The sequence below is a fragment of the Onychomys torridus genome, chromosome 2, assembly GCF_903995425.1.
Source record: "Onychomys torridus chromosome 2, mOncTor1.1, whole genome shotgun sequence".
NCBI classification, from domain to species: Eukaryota; Metazoa; Chordata; class Mammalia; order Rodentia; family Cricetidae; genus Onychomys; species Onychomys torridus.
The window spans coordinates 4,375,388-4,397,434 of NC_050444.1; the positions used below are offsets into that span (position 1 = coordinate 4,375,388).

At 39.4% G+C, this 22,047-nt stretch overlaps 1 protein-coding gene across 1 annotated transcript in view; it reads left to right on the top strand.

Moving 5' to 3' along the window:
* Positions 1 to 1,891: 1,891 nt before the first annotated feature.
* Positions 1,892 to 22,047, top strand: part of Rp1 (RP1 axonemal microtubule associated) — a 222,221-nt gene continuing 202,065 nt past the window's right edge. The window contains exons 1-2 of the mRNA XM_036179670.1: positions 1,892 to 2,515; positions 3,262 to 3,433. Of these exons, the coding sequence (XP_036035563.1) occupies positions 1,892 to 2,515; positions 3,262 to 3,433 (796 nt within the window). The remainder of the gene's footprint in view (positions 2,516 to 3,261; positions 3,434 to 22,047) is intronic.

The following is a 22,047-nucleotide window of genomic DNA, read 5'->3' on the forward strand; positions in this document are numbered from 1 at the left end:
AAAAGGTTCAATATTTGAATTGGGGAGTGGCTGATCATGTAAGGCTGGCTGTGAGGAAAATTGTTTTTTCACAACTACTCCACAATCATGGAAGAGCCCTCCCTCCTCTTCAGGCAATGATGTGGCTGGATAACACAGCGGTCATCTTCTTGGATGAAGGGAGGGCCTGGCATTGCCCTTAGTTGATATATTGGAACAGGTTCTTCCCTGGAATGCAACCAGCTGGAGTTTGGCAGCCCTGGCAGGCTGGTCGAGGTTGGTGATCATTGTTTCAGGATAGATGCCACTGAAGGGACCAGATCAGGTGGTCTTGGAACTGCCTTGGCTCTGTGTGGCACTGGCAATTGGAGCCAGTTGGGAAGTTGCATCACATGCAAGATTTTATCCTCTGGGGAAGCTGATGGGGGTGTTTCCTTGGTTCTTCAGGCTTGACAGTCTTTGTAGGTCTCACATTGGGATGGTGAAGACCCCAAGATGAGAAATGTTCTATAACCAGGGGTGATGGGGGGGGGGAGTTCCTGTGTGCCTATGCCCCCTGTGGTACATAGGGTCTGGTGGAGAGGACAGGTCTCTCTCTCTCTCTCTCTCTCTCTCTCTCTCTCTCTCTCTCTCTCTCTCTCAAGAAGGTGCCCACCTGGCTGTCTGGCTCCCAGTGACTTAAGTGGTCCTACATAGGACCAAATGTATCTCCATGCTCAGTCATCTTTTATTATGGAATATGAGTACTCATTTAGGGAAAACAAATTCAGTGGAACTGCAGGTTGGGGCCCAATCAGATCCCATAGCCACAAGTACTCACATGCTCATTCACCATTCATGCAGAAATTATACATTTCTATTTTAAATTCCTAGTCTATTTTGTTGGAGACCAATCTGCCTTTTCTTTGGAGACCAGTGCCAGCCACCTTGGTATCCTATCAAGGCTTCAGATGCAATCTCCTGCTGGGTGATCCAGTCCACACTGGCTTCTCTTCCTATCTCCCTAGGGGTGCTTACTCATCCTAGAACACTCAGAGACTCTGATTCTGGGTCTCACAGTCCCCTTGGCCCCTGCCAGAGGACTTCAGTGAGTGGAGAGGTCCCAGGGCAACATCCTTCCCGAATCAACTGACCAACTAACTGTGGGTCATGGTGAAGGAGATCTCACAGTGTGTGGTGGGGGTCAGAGGGGAGGGAGGGAAGGATATTTATTGTCCACATCTTTTTGGAATAAGCACTCTGACACCAACAAGAATGGAAGAAGGGAGATAGTTGTCATTGCTGGACCAAAGGCAGGATAGCTCCTGAAAGGCTTTGATCTCCAGTCTAGTTTGTATTCATTCATTCACTTATTTATTCACTTATTCATTCATTCATTCATTTTTAAATTTAGGTATTCATTCATTCATTCACTCACTCACTCACTCATTTATTTATTTATTTATTTTGCACTGGTGTTTTGCCTGCATGTATGTTTGTGTGAGGGTGTCAGATATTAGGTGACAGACAGTTGTAAGCTGCCATGTGGGTTCTGGGAATTGAACCATGGTCTTCATCATGAGCAATCAGTACTCTTCACTGCTGAGTCATCTCTCCCCTCTCAAGTTTGTATTCTTTTATATTCTTTTGGTTCTTTTCTTTTTTTTTTTGAGACAGGGTTTCTCTGTGTTGCACCTTTCCTGGATCTCAGTCTGTAGGCCAGACTGGCCTCGGACTCACAAAGATCTGCCTGCCTCTGCCTTCCAAGTACTGGGATTAAAGGCGTGCTCTACCACCGCCTGGCTATATTCTAAAACCATAGGTGGAGTGGGAAAACAAGCAAGCGATGGCATTTTCATACAGTCTCAGTGGTACAGCTCCAGAACATTTTGGAAATAAGCCATTCTCCCTTCCTCTTTAGGTATCATTCAAAATGAGTGAGACACCTTCTACTACCTTCTCCATGGTTCATCTGACTTCGTCTGAAGGTCAAGTTCATTCTCCTCGCCATTCAAACATCACTCATCCTGTAGTGGCCAAACGCATCAGCTTCTACAAGAGTGGAGACCCCCAGTTTGGCGGAGTGAAGGTGGTGGTCAATCCTCGTTCCTTTAAGACCTTCGACGCTCTGCTGGACAACTTATCCAGAAAGGTGCCCCTGCCCTTTGGGGTGAGGAATATCAGCACGCCCCGTGGAAGGCACAGCATCACCAGACTGGAGGAGCTGGAGGATGGAGAGTCCTATCTATGCTCCCACAATAGGAAGGTGCTTCCAGTTGACCTGGACAAGGCTCGCCGACGTCCCCGGCCCTGGCTCAGTAGCCGCTCTATAAGTACTCATGTGCACCTCAGCTCTGCTACTGCTGTGCCCAACACTGCTCCTGGCATGCTCCGCGCTCCAAGGAGGCTCGTGGTCTTCCGGAACGGTGACCCAAAGACCAGGCGTGTGGTCCTTCTCAGCTGGAGGGTTACTCAGAGCTTTGAGGCCTTTCTGCAGTACCTGACACAGGTCATGCAGTGTCCAGTGGCCAAACTGTATGCCACAGATGGAAGAAAAGTGAGTGTTTTGGTGGCTCCTAAGTTATCTCCTGTGTGTGTGTGTGTGTGTGTGTGTGTGTGTGTGTGTGTGTGTGTACATGTGCCTGTGTGTCTGCACGTGCAGGTATGTGTGTTCTAGTAGTCTTTGTCTTCTTGTCAGAATCTTATGGGTCATTGGGTAGGCAGGTGTTTGCTTTCCCCTCATCTGTTGTCCTTTATCACTGACTTACAATGTTTTATTAAAGAATACTATTTTTCATAGTATTCTTTGGAAGGGAGTGGCCAAGAGTAGTGTTTTCCTATCTAGAAGAAGCATTTTCCTAGTATCCCTGTGGCGGGTCTGCAGAGTCTGTAGGGTCTGCAGTTAATAGTACGGACACAGGAGATCACCTTTCAGACATGCTATCTCACAGGCCCTTGTGCAGTTGACTCTGGATTGGCTGGTACTTGGTGTGGAATACCACATGGCTTTTAAAGATCCTTTATTTATTCCAGAAAACTAGCCTGTCACTTTCTAGCTCGTATGCAGTCTCAATAGTGTTGATGCATTGCTGATACCCATCCCCCATCCTGTCTCGATTGTGTGTGTGTGTGTGTGTGTGTGTGTGTGTGTGTGTGTACATGATTGGCATCTAAGAAAATGCTAAGAGATTATTTCTTTCAAGCCGGGGAGGCTGTCAAATTGAGCTGTTCAAAGTTATAAATATACCACATGGAAAGAACAGGCCATGTTCATGTGAGGACAGTGACTCTGATTTCTTCTAGGTTCCTAGTCTCCAGGCAGTGATACTGAGCTCAGGAGCTGTGGTGGCAGCTGGAAGGGAGCCATTTAAACCAGGAAATTACAACATCCAAAAGTACTTGCTTCCTGCTAGGTTACCAGGGATCTCTCATCGTGTGCACCGGAAGGGTAAAGCTACGTTAGAAAAAAGAAAGAGTAAGTCACTTCTAAATAGACCTTATTAGCTCTGAAGCTTTTTTTTTTTTTTTTTTTTTTTGGCTTTACCAATAAAAAAAAAAAATTTAAAAAAACCATGTTCATTCATTGCAAAAGACAAAATATGAGAGGATTGAAAGTATTCCAAAATGAAATTGGTTAATTTATAGTAGAAAAGAGTCACAGATATCTGGTGACTTTTTGAAAGACTTTTCAAAATAATCAATGATATGCATTTTTACATGGATGAAGTTTCCCTCTTCTTTTTCCGGTTGTTTTTATTTTTTGCTTTTTTGTAAAACATAGTGTCAGAATTTCTTACCTTGGAAAGAATTTTGTGGAATTGAATAAGTGACATCTCTGGTAGTTTTAGACTCTTGTCTGAACGAGTATTCATAGCTGAGCTTAGCAAGTTAGTGGTCTATATATTAAAAAAACACAGACACACACACACACAAACCTAGGTGTATACCATCTTCTCTGAAAGTATTCCTGTAAAATTATCAATTCCCAGAAACATTTTTGCTCAAAATAAAGCAGTTCATGTAACCAGTTCACACTAGTAACAATAAACTAAAGTTTGAAAATTTTCAGATTTGATTAACAGTGTGGTATTGACCTTAGCATAGGGGAGAAAGAGTGTGTCCTGAGGCCCAAGAGGGTGAGAGAGGCTAGCCTAATTAATCACTGTACTCATTATTTCCAAGGAAATATAAGCTCTATGCTAGTGTGCTGATTGTATACTTGAATTTGAATATTTATTCTCTTTAGACTTGGAATAATCTTTATTTTAAGGAGCAGTAATCCCTGTTCTTATTGCTAATATGGCTGAAAAATTAATTGCTTTCATCTAATTATTTCAGGAGTATACTCATTTTTGTTAATGCCCCTATTTTGTAGTTATCAATTGCCAAATATATATTATTCATATAGTTATACTGTTTTACCTTGGTCAGTTTTCTGAAGTGGATTTGCTCTTTTTGTGTCTTTTATCAGCTGTTTATTATCATTTTTGATAGATTTTGGGCTATAAGAGCTTTGTTAAGTTTTACCTCACAAAGTTAAGAGTGAGACATTTTTATTATCAAAAACTATACAAATATTTTTAGGGTTAGTTCTGAAAACTTCAAAGGCAATTACTTTAGGAGACATGTGCAAATACATAAGGCCTGCTAGGAGGAAATCCGTTGCATTAAGAAGCACTCCTGCCAAGGCTCATGACAGATCTCACATTAAAAGTCACACTTGGGCTGTGTCTGACTCTGATGCTTTTGTGTATGTAAATCAACTGCACTGACAACACAGATAAAAATTAAATATTATTTGACTTCTCAGGTACTAAAGATGTTTAGCTTTCATAAAGCTTCTCATTCTCCTTGTATATGCTTAAATGGAACACCATCATACCTTGCTGCTCGCCTGCCTTTCTTACTTAGATACACAGAACTTTGTTAGAGTCAAGTTTTAGTATTGGTAAGCAAATAAACCATGCAGAAAACATTTTTACCCAATATAATCATTAGTAATTTGCATTTTATATACTTATTATTAACATTTCCTTATAAAATTATTAAAATTAAAATTCTATGAATGTCTCCATTAAAGTATAATGAGTTTACTTTTTAGTATTGGTTTGAAAAAAAACCCATTTTTTTGCATTAAGATTTCTCAAATAACCATTGGCTACATAGAGATAAGAAATACATCTGTAACCTTTTATTGTAAAATACAGAAAAATGGTATTGTACTAATTTTTCTTTTCTTCTTTCTTTGATGCTTCTTCCTTGGGATACTTACAACTTCTCTGCTTTCCATGTTGTGTTTTGACATGGTATCTTTCACTATTAAATCTTGAAAGTGAGCACACATATGCCTTCAGTCCTAAGCCCCCAGATTGAGTCCCTGGCTTCTGAGAAAACGTATGACTGCTATTCAGACTGTTCTGTAGCCCCTGAAAATTACTTTGCCTTAGAAAAACATGATTCTCAGAATCTACCAACATTTCCTTCTGAGGATGGTGTTGAGAAGTCGATTATTTTTAATCAAGATGGTACTATGACAGTTGTGATGAAAGTTCGATTCAAGATAAAAGAAGAAGAAACTGTAAAGTGGACAGCCACTGTCAACAGAGCTGGGCCTTTTAATAGTGATGCAAAGAGTAAGAAAGGTGGTTATCGAGGAGGCACAGACGACCCATCACCTAGTTTAAAGCTTGCAGCAGGCTCATTGTCTGAAGATATCACAGACACCACTCAGCAGGGCAGTTTGACAGAGGAAGAAAACACTCAAATGATAGAGCAGCAAGCTGAGTCATGTAGCTCTGCTGGTTGGGAGAATGCTTCTGTGAACACAGACATCATTCAGGGAGGCCAGGAACAAGTGAAACATTTTTACAGGCCCCCGACCCCTGGGCCAAGGAGAAGGAGACAAAAGAAATCTGTGATAGGGACTGTCACTGTAGTATCTGAAACAGAGGTTGAAGAAAAACAGTTTTCCTATAGTGAAGAAAGACAGAGTGGAGAGAAATCTGAGTATCACATGTTTACACATTCTTGCAGTAAAATGTCCTCAGTATCTAATAAACTTGTACAGATCTGTAACAATGAAGAGTTGGAGTCAACATTAGAAAGAACAACAGAAAGTGGACTGCTCAAGTCAAATGCCATAAATGCTGGTGCTATAGAAATGACCAGTCAGAAGGTCTTAAAGATGTGCCACAACAATGGTTTACCATCTACTGTTTCAGAGAGCTCAGTTGTGGAGGAAGGCATAGTTGATAGTGTAGTGTCAGGTAAAGCTGGTATCAAGCACTTCAGAGCTTATGGTAACACCAAAGACAGGTTCAATTCTATTTCAGTAGATAGAACTCTTTCCTCAGGTAACAACTCTGGAACTGACAAAAGTATTTCTGAGGCTCTTCCTGTAGAATCTTCTACTGTCACCACAAGAGTGGACACACTGGTTAATGAATTTGCTCATTGTGGTTTAACAGAACTCCGAGAAAATAGAAAGCAGATTTTATCCTCTATTCCCAGCAAAAAGAAGAAGAAATCTCAGCAGCAAATGATAAATTCCAGATATAAGAAAAAAATAATTGAAACCAAAAGAACCTCTAATAAATTTGGGAAAATAAACAGAGAAGGAACAATGGCTCAGGAAATGCTATTGGAAGACTCAGACAGTCTTTTTAAAGGAGGGAGACTTTGTGAGGAAAGCCTTGATACAAGTGATACGGTAATTGAATCAAATAATTTCTCTCCCCAAAGTAATCTCAATATCAAAATTTCCCAGAGTTTCCATAAAAATAAATCAAATGCTTCTCAAAATCCTAAGACTCAAAGACTTTTAGCCAAAAGAAAATTCAAACCACCAAAGAATGTAAGCTTAGGAGGATTCAGAAAACAAGAAACTGGTCAAGGAGATAAAGTATTTATCCATAATGAATCTAACCATTATAAAAGTAATTTGGAAAATCAAGGTTTGCTTCATGTGTTTAATATCCTTGAGGAAAACCAAAAAGTTTTTCATAGACCACAGTCACAAATGGAGGTAGTAACTGGAAATTTGAGAGCAGTGACAAAAAAGAGTTTAGTCCCTAAAGTTAATGATTTACATGTGACTTTAAAAAACCAGAGAAAGCTTAAAGTAGATAAATTGAAGTCATGTGCTATAGTAAGTGAACAACATATTACAACCAGGGCAGATCCATTAGCTTCTTTGAAAAAACTTGATTTTCCTGAGGGTATTCCCCATCATTCAGTTAAAAACTATGTACAGAGATGGTTGCAAAATATAAATCCATATCATGATTTTGATCACAGAAAGTTAGCTCCACCATGCAAAATTGGAAATAATGTGGTAAATTGTAACAGTAATGGTTTTCCAGGAAATAGTCTCCACAAAACTTCTACAAAAAGGAATAGTTCTGTTATGGAAAGTAATGAGCACAAAACTAAAAATGATAACTGGAAAGGCAATAAAAATCAAGAGGCTGGTAAATCTCTTGTTGCTAAAGGTAATGGCGAAGAGCTTAACAAACATGTCTGTGAGAGCCAGGATGGGTCTCTGAATGATTCTTACTTGGTTTCTCTACATGACGATCGCACTTTGTCACCAACCACTATTAATGATCAGAGCACTAAACGTCATCTATCTACTGAAAAGTCCAGACCAGAAGTGAGCCTTATTTACCAAGAAATGAACCTAGCTCCAAAAGGACAAAGCATCGAGGCTGCTATTCAGGTAGATACTATTGGAGAAAATGCTCCAAAAAACTACTTACCAGCCCTGTTGCTTCAGCACCTGGAAGCTTTTGTTCCTAGTAATCAGAAAAATCAGAATGGAATTTCTCAAATACCAGGTTCATTAGCAGATGTTGTGTTCCCTTCTGCGATATATAATTCATCTACTAATCTCCTTCTAGCTTGGCTTTTGGTAATAAACCTAAAGGGAAATATGAATAGCTTATGTCAAAATGATGCTCATAAAATTACCAGCAAATCTGCAGAAACAGTTGCGTTGTTGGAAGTTCTGAAGCACATTGCCATCACAGAGGATGCTGATGACTTGAAGGCTGCTGTTGCCAACTTAGTAGAATCAACCAAAAGTTGCAGTGAACACAGTGAGAGAGAACAAGATACGATACCAGTAAATTGTACTGCAGCCAGCATTCAGAGTGTTGTCAAGTGTAATGAAAATGAAAGAACACAGAAGATGCTCTTGGATGAAGGCTACTCTGCCAGGGAGGACTGTGGCCCTGAGTTCTGTGTTTCGGAAATGATTGACAAGGCACATAACTCTGCATGTGAGATGTGTACTGTGAATATGACTTATCCTCCAAAAGAGACAGGTAACCGAAGTAATGCCTTTTCCACTAGTAATTGTTACACTGTAACTCAGCCCTCCACAAGTGATTCTTCTTTCCTAGGAGGGGCCTGTTTACTTAAAGATGGTGTGTGTTCCCATGAGTCTTGTGTTCAGAAGGAGAACATCTATGATGCAGCTTGCCTGAGTGATGAGACTTACATTCCCATCAGAGTCTGCAATACAATTGATTATGTGAATTCAAAAGAAAAGAAATGCAGTGATAATTTAGGATTAATTGAAGAACTCAATACAGTTGATAAAATTCCAAAAGATTTAAATATTTTGGCAGACCATATGTATAAAAATGATTCTAATGGATCAGCATCATATCAAAATGGCAGTAACTTCAGCTTCCATGGTCTTTTCCTGAGTAAAACTGATTCAGAATTTGGTAAGGACTATAGTTCTCTAGAAGAATTGAAAAATTGCCCACTTAAGAAAATTGTGAATAAAAAGAAATATGTATCTTCTGATAAGGAGGAATCAAGGACTTCTGAAGAACCAGGGTCAATAACCAATAGCATGACATCAAGTGAAAGAAATAACATTTCAGAATTAGAATCTTTTGAAGAATTAGAAAGCCAAGACATGGATATTTTTAATAAAAAGGTAAGTGCTAAAGAACAAGCTACTGAGCAATCCATGCAAAAGGAGTTAGAGGCTAGGATGAGTTTGCAATCAATACACATACCACGTGGAAATATTATAGGAGAGGAAAGAAGAAATTCTGTACTTTTGGAGACAATTGGTAGAGGGCAGGTGACACCACCATCTTTAGTTTTTTGCTATGATTCTAATAAAAATACAAAAAATGATGTCAGTGTAGGGGAAACTAAGATAAGTGTTAAAATGATGGTAGAAAGCATGGAAAATGTAAATTACACAGAATCCTCACTTAATTTTAAAAAACATCTCAGAAGTCCGGTGGCTTTAGACTGGTCAGATCATAGATCAGACAGTGAGAGTGGACATCCTTGTAAAATATCCAGTGATGAGCACAGTGACAATGAGGATACTGCCCAAGGGAAAGAGCACAATAGAGGAATTGTCAAAAGGGCAATAGAAAAGCTTTATGGCAAAGCAGAGATGGTCAAACCATCATTTTTTCATGTGTCTATACACAAATCTCAAGTTTGTCCTTACAATCCTGTGAAAGTTCAATATACTAAGAAAACAAATTTTTATGACTCTAAATGCCAGTCATTGGTCTCTTCTGATCAGGTATCTAGAAGTTCACTCATGTTGCAGGAATTCCAGGAGGAAAGACAAGGTGAAGGTGATGTTAATGGTGTAAGAGACAGCTGTGGGGGTAACACCATAGAACACGTCACAAAGCTGGTTGAGCACGACAAGGTCCTCATGGAAAAAGAGGAAGGAGAACTGACTGAAAATGGCAAATGGTTCCTGCAGGAAAATCATTTGTGGAGGGTGTCACCTGGTAGTTCTGGCATGTATGGCAATGCAGACACCACATCAGTGGATACACTAACTGATGAGAATAGCATTGAGGTGCCATATTCACATTTTGGAAATTTGGTTCCTGGCCCCACAATGGCTGAATTGTCCTCTTCAGAACTGGAGGAGATGACTCAACCTCTTGAAGTGAAATGCAATTATTTTAGCTTTCCTCATGGTAGTGACTCTGAGCCTTTTTGTGAAGATTTTCTAGATGTGCAGAAGAAAACCTGTCCCAAAGAGAGTGTACCAAATCATCACAAGGAGGAAAAGGGTAATTATCCATCTGAAAGTGTGTGTACATCTGTTACTCAAGCCTTTTCTCCTGCTGGTAATAAAGTCCACCCTGTCTGCAACGATGTTATTAAAACTCAGCCATTACCTGGAAGGAATATAACTCATGGTGCACTTCAGGAAGGTGACTCTTTGGATAAACTCTATGCACTTTGTGGTCAACATTGTCCAATACTAACAGTTACTTTTCAGCCTACAAATGAGGAAGACCGAGGATTTGCTTATCGCAAAGATTCTGATATTGAAAATTCTTTGGGTTTCTATTTATGGATGAAAGTATACCCATTTCTGCTACAGTCAAACAAAAACATGCTCAGAGGTAAGAGCAATAAAGTGAGTGTGAGCAAAGAATTTACTGATAATGCTGTTGGTGACCTGTTTGATCAACTTTATTTCAAAACCATGCTTGACTTGATGGATAAAAGAACGAAACCAAAACATGTTAACTCTTTGGACTTAGAGGAAGAAATTAATTTGAAGAAATTCCAATTATATTTAAAGAAAATATTTTCAGATCTCATGCATACATCATTGCTAGTTGTAGAGGATGTGAATTCGATTACACTAAACCCTAGCAACTGGACAAATAACTTCAAAAATGTTGATGAGAATAACAACTTAATAAACAGATTCCAGAACTCAAGAACAAATCCCAACCAAGTGGTAACAGAAAATACCAGTTATCAGTTCCCCTTTGAACTGTTTGGTCTAGCTTACTTGTTAGATATTTGCCAAGTTGAGACATCCTTAAATATCAGAAACACAAATAAATTAGAAATATATTATATCTTAGAAGGTGGAATTCTTTTCATCTGGGAAGAGGAAAACCAATTAAATGTAATAGGTATTGTAAACAATAATGAGCAAGATGATTTAAAGTTTTAGTATGAACCCAATCATTAGCTGTCAGTATGTTTTTCCCATAAAAAGATGCAGTACATGGGATGGAATTTAAGGCTAGATTTTTCTCTAAGAATTTCTTACTTTCAAATATCCCAGAAAACATGCTCTTGGACAAGACTGATTTGGCTTTCTTCATTGCTTTGTTCCTCATTTTCTTAGTAACTATAATTTTATGTGGTTTCATTTTATATAATTTTCTGTACCTATGACTTTTTTGACTAGGATATCAGAAATATGGCCAGGACAAGAAATATATCTTTAAAAATATTGTCAACTATGCATATAACATATTGAATAATTAGTGAATAAATGTAACTTTAAAGTACTTCATTTATTAATTTAAGTGATGATTAAATAAAAAGTATGATTGCAAGCTCTCCATCACAATACGCAAATTTCTTGTATCAGAGAGTTGGCTCTAGTCTCCTCTACCATCCATTGAAGCTGCTAAGTATTCGACAGAATAGTAGTCACCATTTTCTCATGAGAAAAGACCACATCCCTGCTAAATTGTCCCTGTAGTACTTTTCCTAGAAATTATAATCTTTAAATTAAAAATTAAACATTTATTTTTAAGAAAGTTTTATATATTGTATGTATATTATTTCATGTAAATATAAAATGATTCTTGAAGCTTTATCAAATAACCTTGGTGTTATTTGTTCCTCCTCCTTTTATATTGACCTCCTTCCCATTCTCAGTTGAAATCTCCTCATTTTTCTGTTTCTCTCTAAATATCACCCATATTCCACTATTCCCTTTCCTTGTGATCCCTTTATACTTTCCTCCATGTTATATAGTCACATCTGAAGATTTGGAGTTAAGAACAGCAGATGAGAGAACATGTGGTGTTTGTCTTTCTGGGTTTGGTATAACTTTCTCAACATACTCTTTTCTAGGTCCATCCATTTACCTGCAAATTTTCCGATTTCACTTTTCTTTACAGCTGAATTGTGCTCCACTATATATAGGAACTACATTTTCATTATCCATTCCTTTGTTGAAGGACAGTCAGATTGTTTTCATTTTCTAGCTATTGTGAATAGGGCAATAATGAGTGTGGCTGAGGAACTATCAGTGGGCATATGACAAGGATATAGCTAAGTCACATGACAGATATACTTTTAGTATTTTGAGGGTCTTTACACTGATTTCGAATGGCTGCACAGATCTGCATTCTCACCAACTGAAGGTTCTCCTTTGCCCACGGCCTCCCCATCACTGTCCGTTGTTATGTTGATCTTACCCATTCTCACTAGCGTCAGATGAAATCTCACAATTGTTTTAATTTTCATTTCCTCATCTGCTAAGGATTATGAACAACTTTAAAGGTATTTATTAGCAATTTTTATTTCTTCTATTGAAAACTCTCTGTTTAGGTCCCTGGCCATTTTTCTTTGGGTCGTCTTTTTCTTGACTCCTTGTGTGTAGCTGAAATTTTCTGTGATCCTGCCCAGCCCCACAGACCCCACAGCTGCTTATAAAATAATCACTCAGAAGCTTATATCAATTAAAACTACTTGGCTATTAGCTCAGGCCTACCACTGACTAGCTCTTACACTTAAACTTAGCCCATTTCTGTTAATCTATATGTCATCACATGTTCTGTGGCTTTACCTGTGTGCCTTCACATCTTGCTTCCTCTATACCTGGCTGGCAACTCCTGACTCTTCCCAGAATTCTCTTCTCTGCTTGTTCCACCTATCCTTCCTGCCTGGCTACTGGTCAATCAGCATTTTATTTATTAACTAATCAGAGCAACACACATTCACAGCATACAGGACATCCCACAACACTTGTGTTGAGTTATTTTGGATATTAATTCTCTGTCAGATGTGTAGCTGGCAAGGATTTTCCCCATTGTGTATGCTTCTCCTTCACTCATTTGATTGTTTTCTTGGCTTAACGGAAATGTTTCAGGTTTTAAAAATTATTATTCTTTTCACATACATTACAACACAATTCCGCCCCCCCCCCTCCTTTCCTTCGGCCAGCCCCATTTCCCCTCTCCTCAAGATCTATTCTTCCTCCATTTCCCTTCAGAAAAGAGCAGGGCTCCCAGAGATATCAAGCAAACATAGTATAACAAGTTACAATAAGACTAGGCACAAATCCTCATATCAAAGCTGGATGAGGAAATCCACTATGAGGAAAAGGGTCTTCAAAGCAGGCAAAGGAGTTAGAGACACTCCCACTGCTAGGAGTCCCATAAGAACACCAAGCTATGCAACCACAACATATGCAAAGGACCCATCAGAAGTGTTTTAGTTTTATGAGGTCCTAGTTGTCAATTTTTTGCTTTAGTTCCTTAGCAAATGGAGTCTTATTCAGAAAGTCCTTTTCCTATACCTTTGTCTTGTAGGGTGCAGCTTATTTTTCAAATTGAGGTCTTCGATCCTCTTTGAGGTGGTGTTTTGTTTTTAATTGATTCTTTGGGAATTTCACATCATGCCCCCAAATCCTCTTTATCTTCCAGTCCCTCCATATCTGCCCCCTTATTCTTATAGTGTCCCCGACAAATGAAAGTTGAGAAAGGATAAAATAAAACAATAATAAAAAAGGGAAATAATACTTCTCTCTGTCTTTTCTGCCTCTCCATCTCCTCTTCATTCATCTTAGTGGCATTGGGAACTGCTGTGTATCATGCAGTACACCCTCTTGTCCAAATAGCATTACTTGCAAATGTTCATTGTGTAATGAGCTATTGGTCAGGTTCAAGGCCTCTGGCCTTGGTACACCATTAAAACTGCCCCCCCCCCATGGTGATATTTTATTTGTGCTTTAATAAACAAAGCTTGCCTGGTTATCAGAGGAAAAAGCCAGCCACAACACAGAAGTCATGCAATGTTTGCACACACCTTTAATCCTATCACTTGGCAGGCAGAATCTCTGTGTGCTTAAGACCACACTGGAAATAGAGCCAGGTATGGTGGCACACCTGAAATTCCAAAACTAGTTAACCATGGAGGTCTGGAGGTCTGCACGGACAGACAGGAAGTGAAAGAGCTGGGCAGGAAAAGGAAATGATGTAGCTGAACAGAGAGGCAAATCAGATGGCAGAACAGCAAGGCATATAGGTGTGGGTAGACAGGAAGTAACTGGCATTTGGAAGCTGCAGAGTAGGTGAGGTAAGGTTGGCTGGTGGCTTTCCCTATTTCCCTGATCTCTCTAAGGCTTTCACCCCTGTATCTGGCTCCATGTTTTTATTTAATAAGACCATTTAGGAATTCATCTACAACCCCTCCCACTGACATTCCTCTCCAGTATTACACTGCACTGTTGCCTCGAGTCATGAAGATCCTGCTGCTATGGTTCCTCAGGATCAGTCCCTTCAAAGGATGGGGTAGATGCTGGGGTGTGCCAACTCCAAGCCTTTAGATATGTGCCTGGGTGGCAGCTGAGTTGGTTGGTCCAGGCCTCTGGGACCATTCATCTCAGGTAATAGGTGGGGCAAGTTCTCCCAGGCCCATGGTGAGGAGTAGAGTGAGCTTTTCCAAATGTAGGGGGCCAGTTCTCTTATTAGGCGGGGGCAGATTTCCCATGACAATCCCCAGCATCTGCAGTACCTTTGGTGATAGCTGGAGCCACTGACAGAATCCCAGACCCTGCTGCAGTAGGACCACGGACCCAGACATGACCCCTGGCAGCAGCTCGGGGCACTAGACACCGTGGTCAGTGGTGGCAGTTCAGACCACCCAGATGGTCACTGACCCACCTACAGCACATCCCTTGGTCACCATTATGGTCACAGGTGGCGACCCAGAACCCAGGCATCCATGTGGCCCTTGGTGGCGACACAGGCCATAGATATTATTGCAGACCCCCAGCTGCTGTAGGATCACTGACTCAGACATGGTCCTTAGAAACAGGCCAGGCCTGGATGCTGCTATGGCCTGGGTGGCAGTGTAGTCCATTCAATTTGTCATCACCCAGGCTACAGGGTGACCCTTGGGCCCCAAATTGACCCTAGGTGGGGGCCTAGACCCCAGGTATTCACACGACCGCCATGACAACGGCGCCATGGACATCAACACAGACAATAGCTACAACAGGGCCACAGACCCTGCAACCCAGGCCATGAATGGAATATCTATCAGGATAGTACGTGTAGCGCTGTGGCCCTCGGGCACCTAAATTGCCACCTGTGGCAGCCCTGATCCCAGGCATCCTCAGCACCCCCATCCCCACCCCCCAGTGGTGGCAGGGGCCGTGGACATCATCATCATGGACTGAGGCCAGGGACCCAGACATGGCTTATGGCAGCAGCCCAGGACCCAACGACACTATGTCCACATGGCAAGCAGGCCTCCCACAGCAGCCTGTTCTTCATGGCTTTTGCCTCTTCTATCTGTCTCTCTATATAGAGCATGAACCTCTCCTCTTTCTCTCTCCCTTCAATTACCCCACCATATATTTGCTCTCTATAATAGTGCCCAACCATTGGGCTCCGAGCTGCCTTGTGTGAGTTCATCTCTGGGAGCTCCGTTTTAATGGCACTGGTGGACCATGGTATGGGCCGTGGCTTCTTCCCTCCTGCTCAGAGAAAAAAAACTGCAGGTGTGTCTTATCTTTTTTCTTTTTCTCTTCTCTTCTCTTCTCTTCTCTTCTCTTCTCTTCTCTTCTCTTCTCTTCTCTTCTCTTCTCTTCTCTTCTCTTCTCTTCTCTTCTCTTCTTCTTCTTCTTCTTCTTCTTCTTCTTCTTCTTCTTCTTCTTCTTCTTCTTTTTCTTTCTCCTCCTCCTCCTCCTCCTCCTCCTCCTCCTCCTCCTCCTCCTCCTCTTCTTCTTCTTTTTTTTTTGATATACAGTGTTCTCAGTGTCATTGTTGAAAATATTCTGTGGTAGTTTGGGTGAATAAAAAAATTCATTCATTTATTTTAGATTTTCCACTTTAATGAAGTACAGGGCTTTAAAGTATTCCCTTACAATGTTCTGAATTTGGTGTCCTGTTTATTTCTGATTTTGTTAATTTGGGTCATCCTTTTCTTTCTTTTGGTTAGTTGGGCCAATGATCTGTCAATTAATTTATTTTCTCAAAGAAAATGCTCTTAGGATTACTGATCCTTTGGATTCTTTGTTTCTATTTCATTAAGTCATACTTAAAAAAATAATTTCTTGTCATATACTTGTTTGGGGTTTAGCTTGTTCTTATTTTTCCAAAGTTTTGAATTGGATCATTAATTTATTTGTGCTCTTTCTAACTTTTAAAGGTAGACATGTAGGCCTATAAGCTTCCCTCTTAAGACTGCTTTTTACTGTGTTTCAGATGTTGTGTTTTTATCTGTTTTTAAGTTCTAGGAATAATTTGATTTTTTTGTTGATTTTTCTTTGACCATTCATCATTCAGTGTCTTAGTAAGGGTTACTATTGCTGTGAAGAACACCATGACCATGGCAATCCTTATAAAGAAAATATTCCGTGGAGGTGGCTCACTTACACTTTCAGAGGTTCAGTCTACGGTTAGGGAGCATGGTGGGGGAGCATGACTGCATGCAGGTAGACATGGTAGTGGAGAAGTAGCTAAGTGTCTTGTAGGCAACAGGAAGTCAACTGACTATCACACTGAGCAAAGCTAGATCAAAAGAGACCTCAAAGCCCACCCCCTCAGTGACACTTCCTCCAACAAGGTCACTTCTCCTAATGGTGCCACCTCTGTTTGGGGGCCCTTTTCTTTCAAATTACTACATTCAGTAATGAGTTATTTAGTTTCCATGAGTGTTTATGCGTCTGAGAGTTTTCTTTGCTGTTTTATTGCATAATGCCAGATAGGATATGTGGAATTATTGCAGTTTTTCTGTATTTGTTAAGGTTTGTTTGGTGTACCAGCATGTGATCTATTTTAGAGAAACTTCCATATGCTGTTGAGTAGAAAGTATAATCTTTGGTGTTGGGGTGGAATATTCTGTAGATATCTGATAGGTTCATTTGATGTAAGATGTCCTTTAATTCTGAGGTTTCTTTATTTTTTTTCCAGATGATGTATTGGAGAAAATGGGGTGTTGAAATTACTGCTATTATTGGGTTTGTGTTAATCTTGGTGAAATTAATTCCATTTGTATACTTCTTATGAAACTAGGTGTTTGGTGTATATATGTTTATTATTATAAACATTTCATGATTAAATGATCTCTTGATTAGAATGAGGCACCTCCTTTGTCTTTTCTGATTAGTTTTAGTTTAAAGGTTATTTCGTCAGCTATTAGGATGGCCATGTTTGCTTGCTTCCAGATTCCATTTTCTTGAAATATTTTTTTTCTTGAAACAAGAAGATAGATTTTATAGTCATTTATTTATTTATTTATTTATTTATTTATTTATTTATTTATGTATGGATTTTGGAGACAGGATTTCTTTTCATGTAACCCTGGCTGCCTGGAAGACTGGCCTTAAATTCACAGGGATCTGCCTGCCTCTGTCTCTGGAGTGCTGGACTTGAAGGCACAGGCCACCACCACCACCAGGCCAATAGATTTCTTATTTATTTATTTACTGGTTAAAACAAAAAATCTTTTTTTTCCTGTGTAGCCATTTTTGCTTTTTAATACATCCCAACCACAGTTTCTCCCAATCTCTCCCACCCCACCTCCCTTTCCCCCAGATCTATCCCTCCATTTCCCTTCAGAAAAGAGCGGGCCTCCCAGGGACATCAACCGAATATAGCATAACCAGATACAATAAGACTATGCACAAACTGTCATATCAAGGATGAGGCAAACTAGTAGGAAAAAAAGGTCCTAAGAACAGGCAAAAGAGTCAAAGACACCCCAGCTTTCACTGTTAGGAGTCCCACAAAAATACCAAGCTAACAATCATAACATATACACATCAGACTAGCACAGATACAGGCAGGCTTGCTGATCACAACTTCAGTCTCTGTGAGCCCCTATGATCCCTGATTAGTTGAGGTCTGTGGGCCAGGTTCTCCTGGCATCCTAGACCCCTCTGTCTCCTACAACTCTTCTTCTCCATCTTCCACATGGTATGCCAAGCTCTATAGGGAGGGACCTGATGGAGATCTCTAATTTGGTCTCTCTCTCTCTGCCTAATGTTTGGTTGTGGGTCTCTGCATCTGATCTATGGGTATATAGGATATCGTTAGGAATCATTTTATTCATTTATTTTTATCTATCATAGGTTTCTGGGCTATCCAGCCATCCAAGTGGTGTTTCTGGCCATCTTAGCAGTGTCAGGCATAGGCTCCCTCTTGTGGTGTGGGTCTGAAATTAGAACCGCCCTTGGGCACTCCTTCATGTTCTGAGCATCCATTGTCCCAGTACATCTTTCACTCTGGATAGATTATAGGTTGAAGGTCTTGTGGCTGGGTTGGTGTTCCAGTCCCACCTCTGGAAGTCTTGCCTGGTTACAGAGGATGGCTGATTCAGACTCTGAATCCTCTGTTACTAGGAGTTTTTGCTAGGATTACCCACATAGAATATCAAGAGTTTCTACTGGACTAGGTTTCCACATTGCATGCCCCCCCTCTTCATTCTAGTTGTCTCTCCAATAACCTTTCCCTCCATCCCTCCAAGATTTTATTTCTTAATCCATTCAGCTAGCCTGTATTTTTTTTGTTTCTGTTCTTTTTGAGAGTCAAACCATTAATTTTTAGAGTTATTATTTAAAGGTGTGTGTAGATCACAGTTTCTTTAATTTTATTTTTTGCTGGTTTATCTTCTTAGTCTTGCTTTGTTATTTCATTAATTATAACCTCATTTATTTTCTTACTAGTGTTTCTTGGTTATGCGTCTTTCTCTTTTCAGTCCAAAGTATTGCTTTCAGTATTCTGTTTAGTAATTTCTTTTTGTTGGATATGACCTAAAATGTTTTAAGGCTTGTTGGTATTACAGAAAGTTTTTCTTTCTCCTTCAACTATGGTGGATAATTTTGTCATGTACAGTGGTCTTGATTAGCAGTAGTGGGCTTTTAGAACATGGAGTACATTGCTCTAGGCTCTTGTGGTTTTCAGTTTTTATTGAAAAATCAGCTATTATTCTGATGTGTTTTCATTTATATGTGACTTGTGTTTTTTCTCTTGAAGATTTCAATATTTTTCTTTGTTCTGTATATTTAGTATGCTGTGGGAGGTTTCCTTTCTGGTCTTATCTAGTTGAGGGTCTGTGTGCCTTATGCATCTGTATAGGTAATGTCTTTTCTTAGTTTGGGAAAGTATTCTTCTATGATCTTATTAAAGATCTGACCTATGTCATTGACCTGATAGTCTTCTCTCCTATATATGCCTATAAACTGAGGAGTTTATCTTTTGATGGTGTCCTTCCTACATTTTCTATATGTTTCTTTCATGTGCTTTAATGTTTTTCATATTTGGTTTTTTTTGGGGGGGGGGCTAGATCCTCTATCATATGTTCAGGTTCTGATACTCTGTGTTATTCTTTACACTCTACTTGTAAAGTTTCCCCCTGAGTTTTCTAATTGGGATATTAAGTTTTCCAATTCTATCTTCACTTCAGATTTGTTCTCCTCAGTGTTTTTAATCTCTTTTTTTGAATTCAGTTTTCATTTCATTAAGTTGTTTATTTATATTGTACTAAGACATTCATTGTTATTCTCTTGCATTCAATGATGTCCATGTTTCTTTAAGTTAATTGTAAAGTCTATGATTGTTCTTTTAAATTCTGTGTCTAGGGATATGTCACCAGAGAACTCTTCTATAGGACTAGTGGGTTTGAGGGAGACATGCACTCTTGGCCATTCATGTTCTGTTTTTGCAATTTGACCAGAATATGTGAACTTCTCTTGGTTGTGTGTCTGGTGTGAGAATCTGGCCTGCCTTAGATTAGGCCAGTGCAGGAGATATGAGACTGGAGGTAGGCCAGTGAAAGCTGGTGGATGAGGTGATCAATTAGACCAGGCAAAGAAGGCTCTTAAACCATGGGTCTGAAGTAGGCCTTGGGTGCAGAGATAGCAGCCAGTGGAGGAAAGATAGGGGATGAAAGGAGCAACTCGCCAGGCAAAGGTGGCTCACGAACAAAGCAGGTTTGAAGAAGCTATCTGTGGGTATAGGAATGGTCACAGGTGAGGAGGGAGTATGCCAAAGGGAAGATATGAATAACCCAGAAAAAGTGGCTCTTGAACAGGGTTGGAGGGAAATATAATCTTAAAAGTTTTGCAAACTGCTGAGGGAAACAAACATTCTATGATGGAAAATTAAAGGAGCTGGAATGATTTAGCCTAGAATAGGGTTTGAACTTCTCTTCAAATCAAAAGAGAATTGCTATGAAGAGATTAACAATTTTGTTTATTTGCTTAATGGAAAACCTTAATTATATATAAATAAAAACATACTACATAGGCGCACAAATACACTTGAGTATGAACAACATTTTAAAAATAATTATAGTGCATTGCCTGTGTATCAAGCAGAAAAACCTTTAAAGACTCCTACTCAGTGATATTATAGAAATAAACTTTATAAATCTTAGAAATATGTTGTTTATAAGTGAATGAAAAATAGAATGAATAATGTGCCGGGAGAAACACATAGAGCTTCTAACATAACCTAAGTTTGGCATTGAACTAAAGAGAATTCAAAAGGAGTAACTTTGGTTTCCCTTCAGAATGACTCCTAAATACACAAATGTTGGAGAAATGTTTACTTCAATTGAAGACCACCTCTATATGACACATGCAGTTTGTACATTAAATCAATGCCCTATGCTAATTGAAGTGTAATTGTAATGAAAGGAAAAGACATAATGTCATTGTTGGTACCTAGTAGTTGCTATATCAAGATATGGACCTAGTCTTTTATGTTTGCAAATCAATGTTTTGTTCTCTCCAGATATTTAGTTTTCTTTACCTGAGGAAGCAAAGGTAAATGTTTATAGATAAACATTCGCTTTCAGAGAAATTTATATGCACACACATTGATTTGGAAAGTGTGATATTTAGGCACATGACTGAGTTATGGAGAAGAGCATAACAATTAAAAGCTTAGAAGTAGGTACATAGTTTGAAGTTTGGCAATGATACCACACCAGTGTCCTTAGTGTTTAATGCCATTCCAATGTCCTCCATGGCTAATACCACACCAATGTTCTCAGGGACCTCAGTAACACAGGAGAATAAAACTGAAGACACAATGAGGAATTGGTAATAGCTGACATATACTGTACTTCCAACTTTAAATGAAAATGTGCATGTGTTGATTTCTGCGGTCTGAGGTCACATTAATTAATGTTCACGTTTATATTCCAGACTAGCACATTATTGGGACATGACCGAGTGTATTCTGTATGGGTGAGAAATGCTGCTGTTGGCATTTGTTTTTTGCTTATTTATTGATTCAGATCCTTATCCTTTAGAAGAATATATAAAATAGTAAAGGATAACACCAATTCCCTTTTATTTTATAAAGCAGTATTTCAACAATTTTAAGAAATATCTAAATATTTGCCTTTAAAGGGTATTTCATTTTCACAAGACTTATACTAAATGAATGAACAAACAAACAAACAAACAAACAAACAAACAAACAAACAAAAACTTGTAGTAAGCTTCAGGCCAGCCTGAACTGTAGTGGGAGGCCTAGAATACAGTTTCTACAAGCTCCCCCTGTAGAAATGTGACTTCTAATAAGACAGGTAAGTTCTCCAAAATTTAGAAAGCTCCTTGTGAGATGATAATGAAAATAGTGGGAGGTCTCATTTAAAAAACATCTTTCAACACTGTGAAATTTAGAATATTAAGGAAAATTGTAAAGGAAATCATACAGATCTCATTCTTTCTTTTGTATGAAGTAATTTGAATGGCCAAAAAAAGGAGTCTAGTTTTTTATATCCAGTAGAGCCCAGATGTTTTTCAACACATGATGGGACACATCTTGATAAACTAATTCCCTGCAGATGACTAGTACTGATGGATGCTTATCTGAGGCCAGGGACTGTTATCTCAAAATGGAGTGGTGGATTTATGGATTTGCCCACCAGGTGGCAGTTGGACAATGCATTATTGGAAGCTGGAACACTCTAAGGAGTCCTGCTTGTGGATAATGCCTGTCAGGGACAGCCTAAACTGTCTGCTTCTGCTTGGAAGAAGGGCGGTGGGGGTGGAGCTAACTGTGTAGACACTTCTCCAAGTCT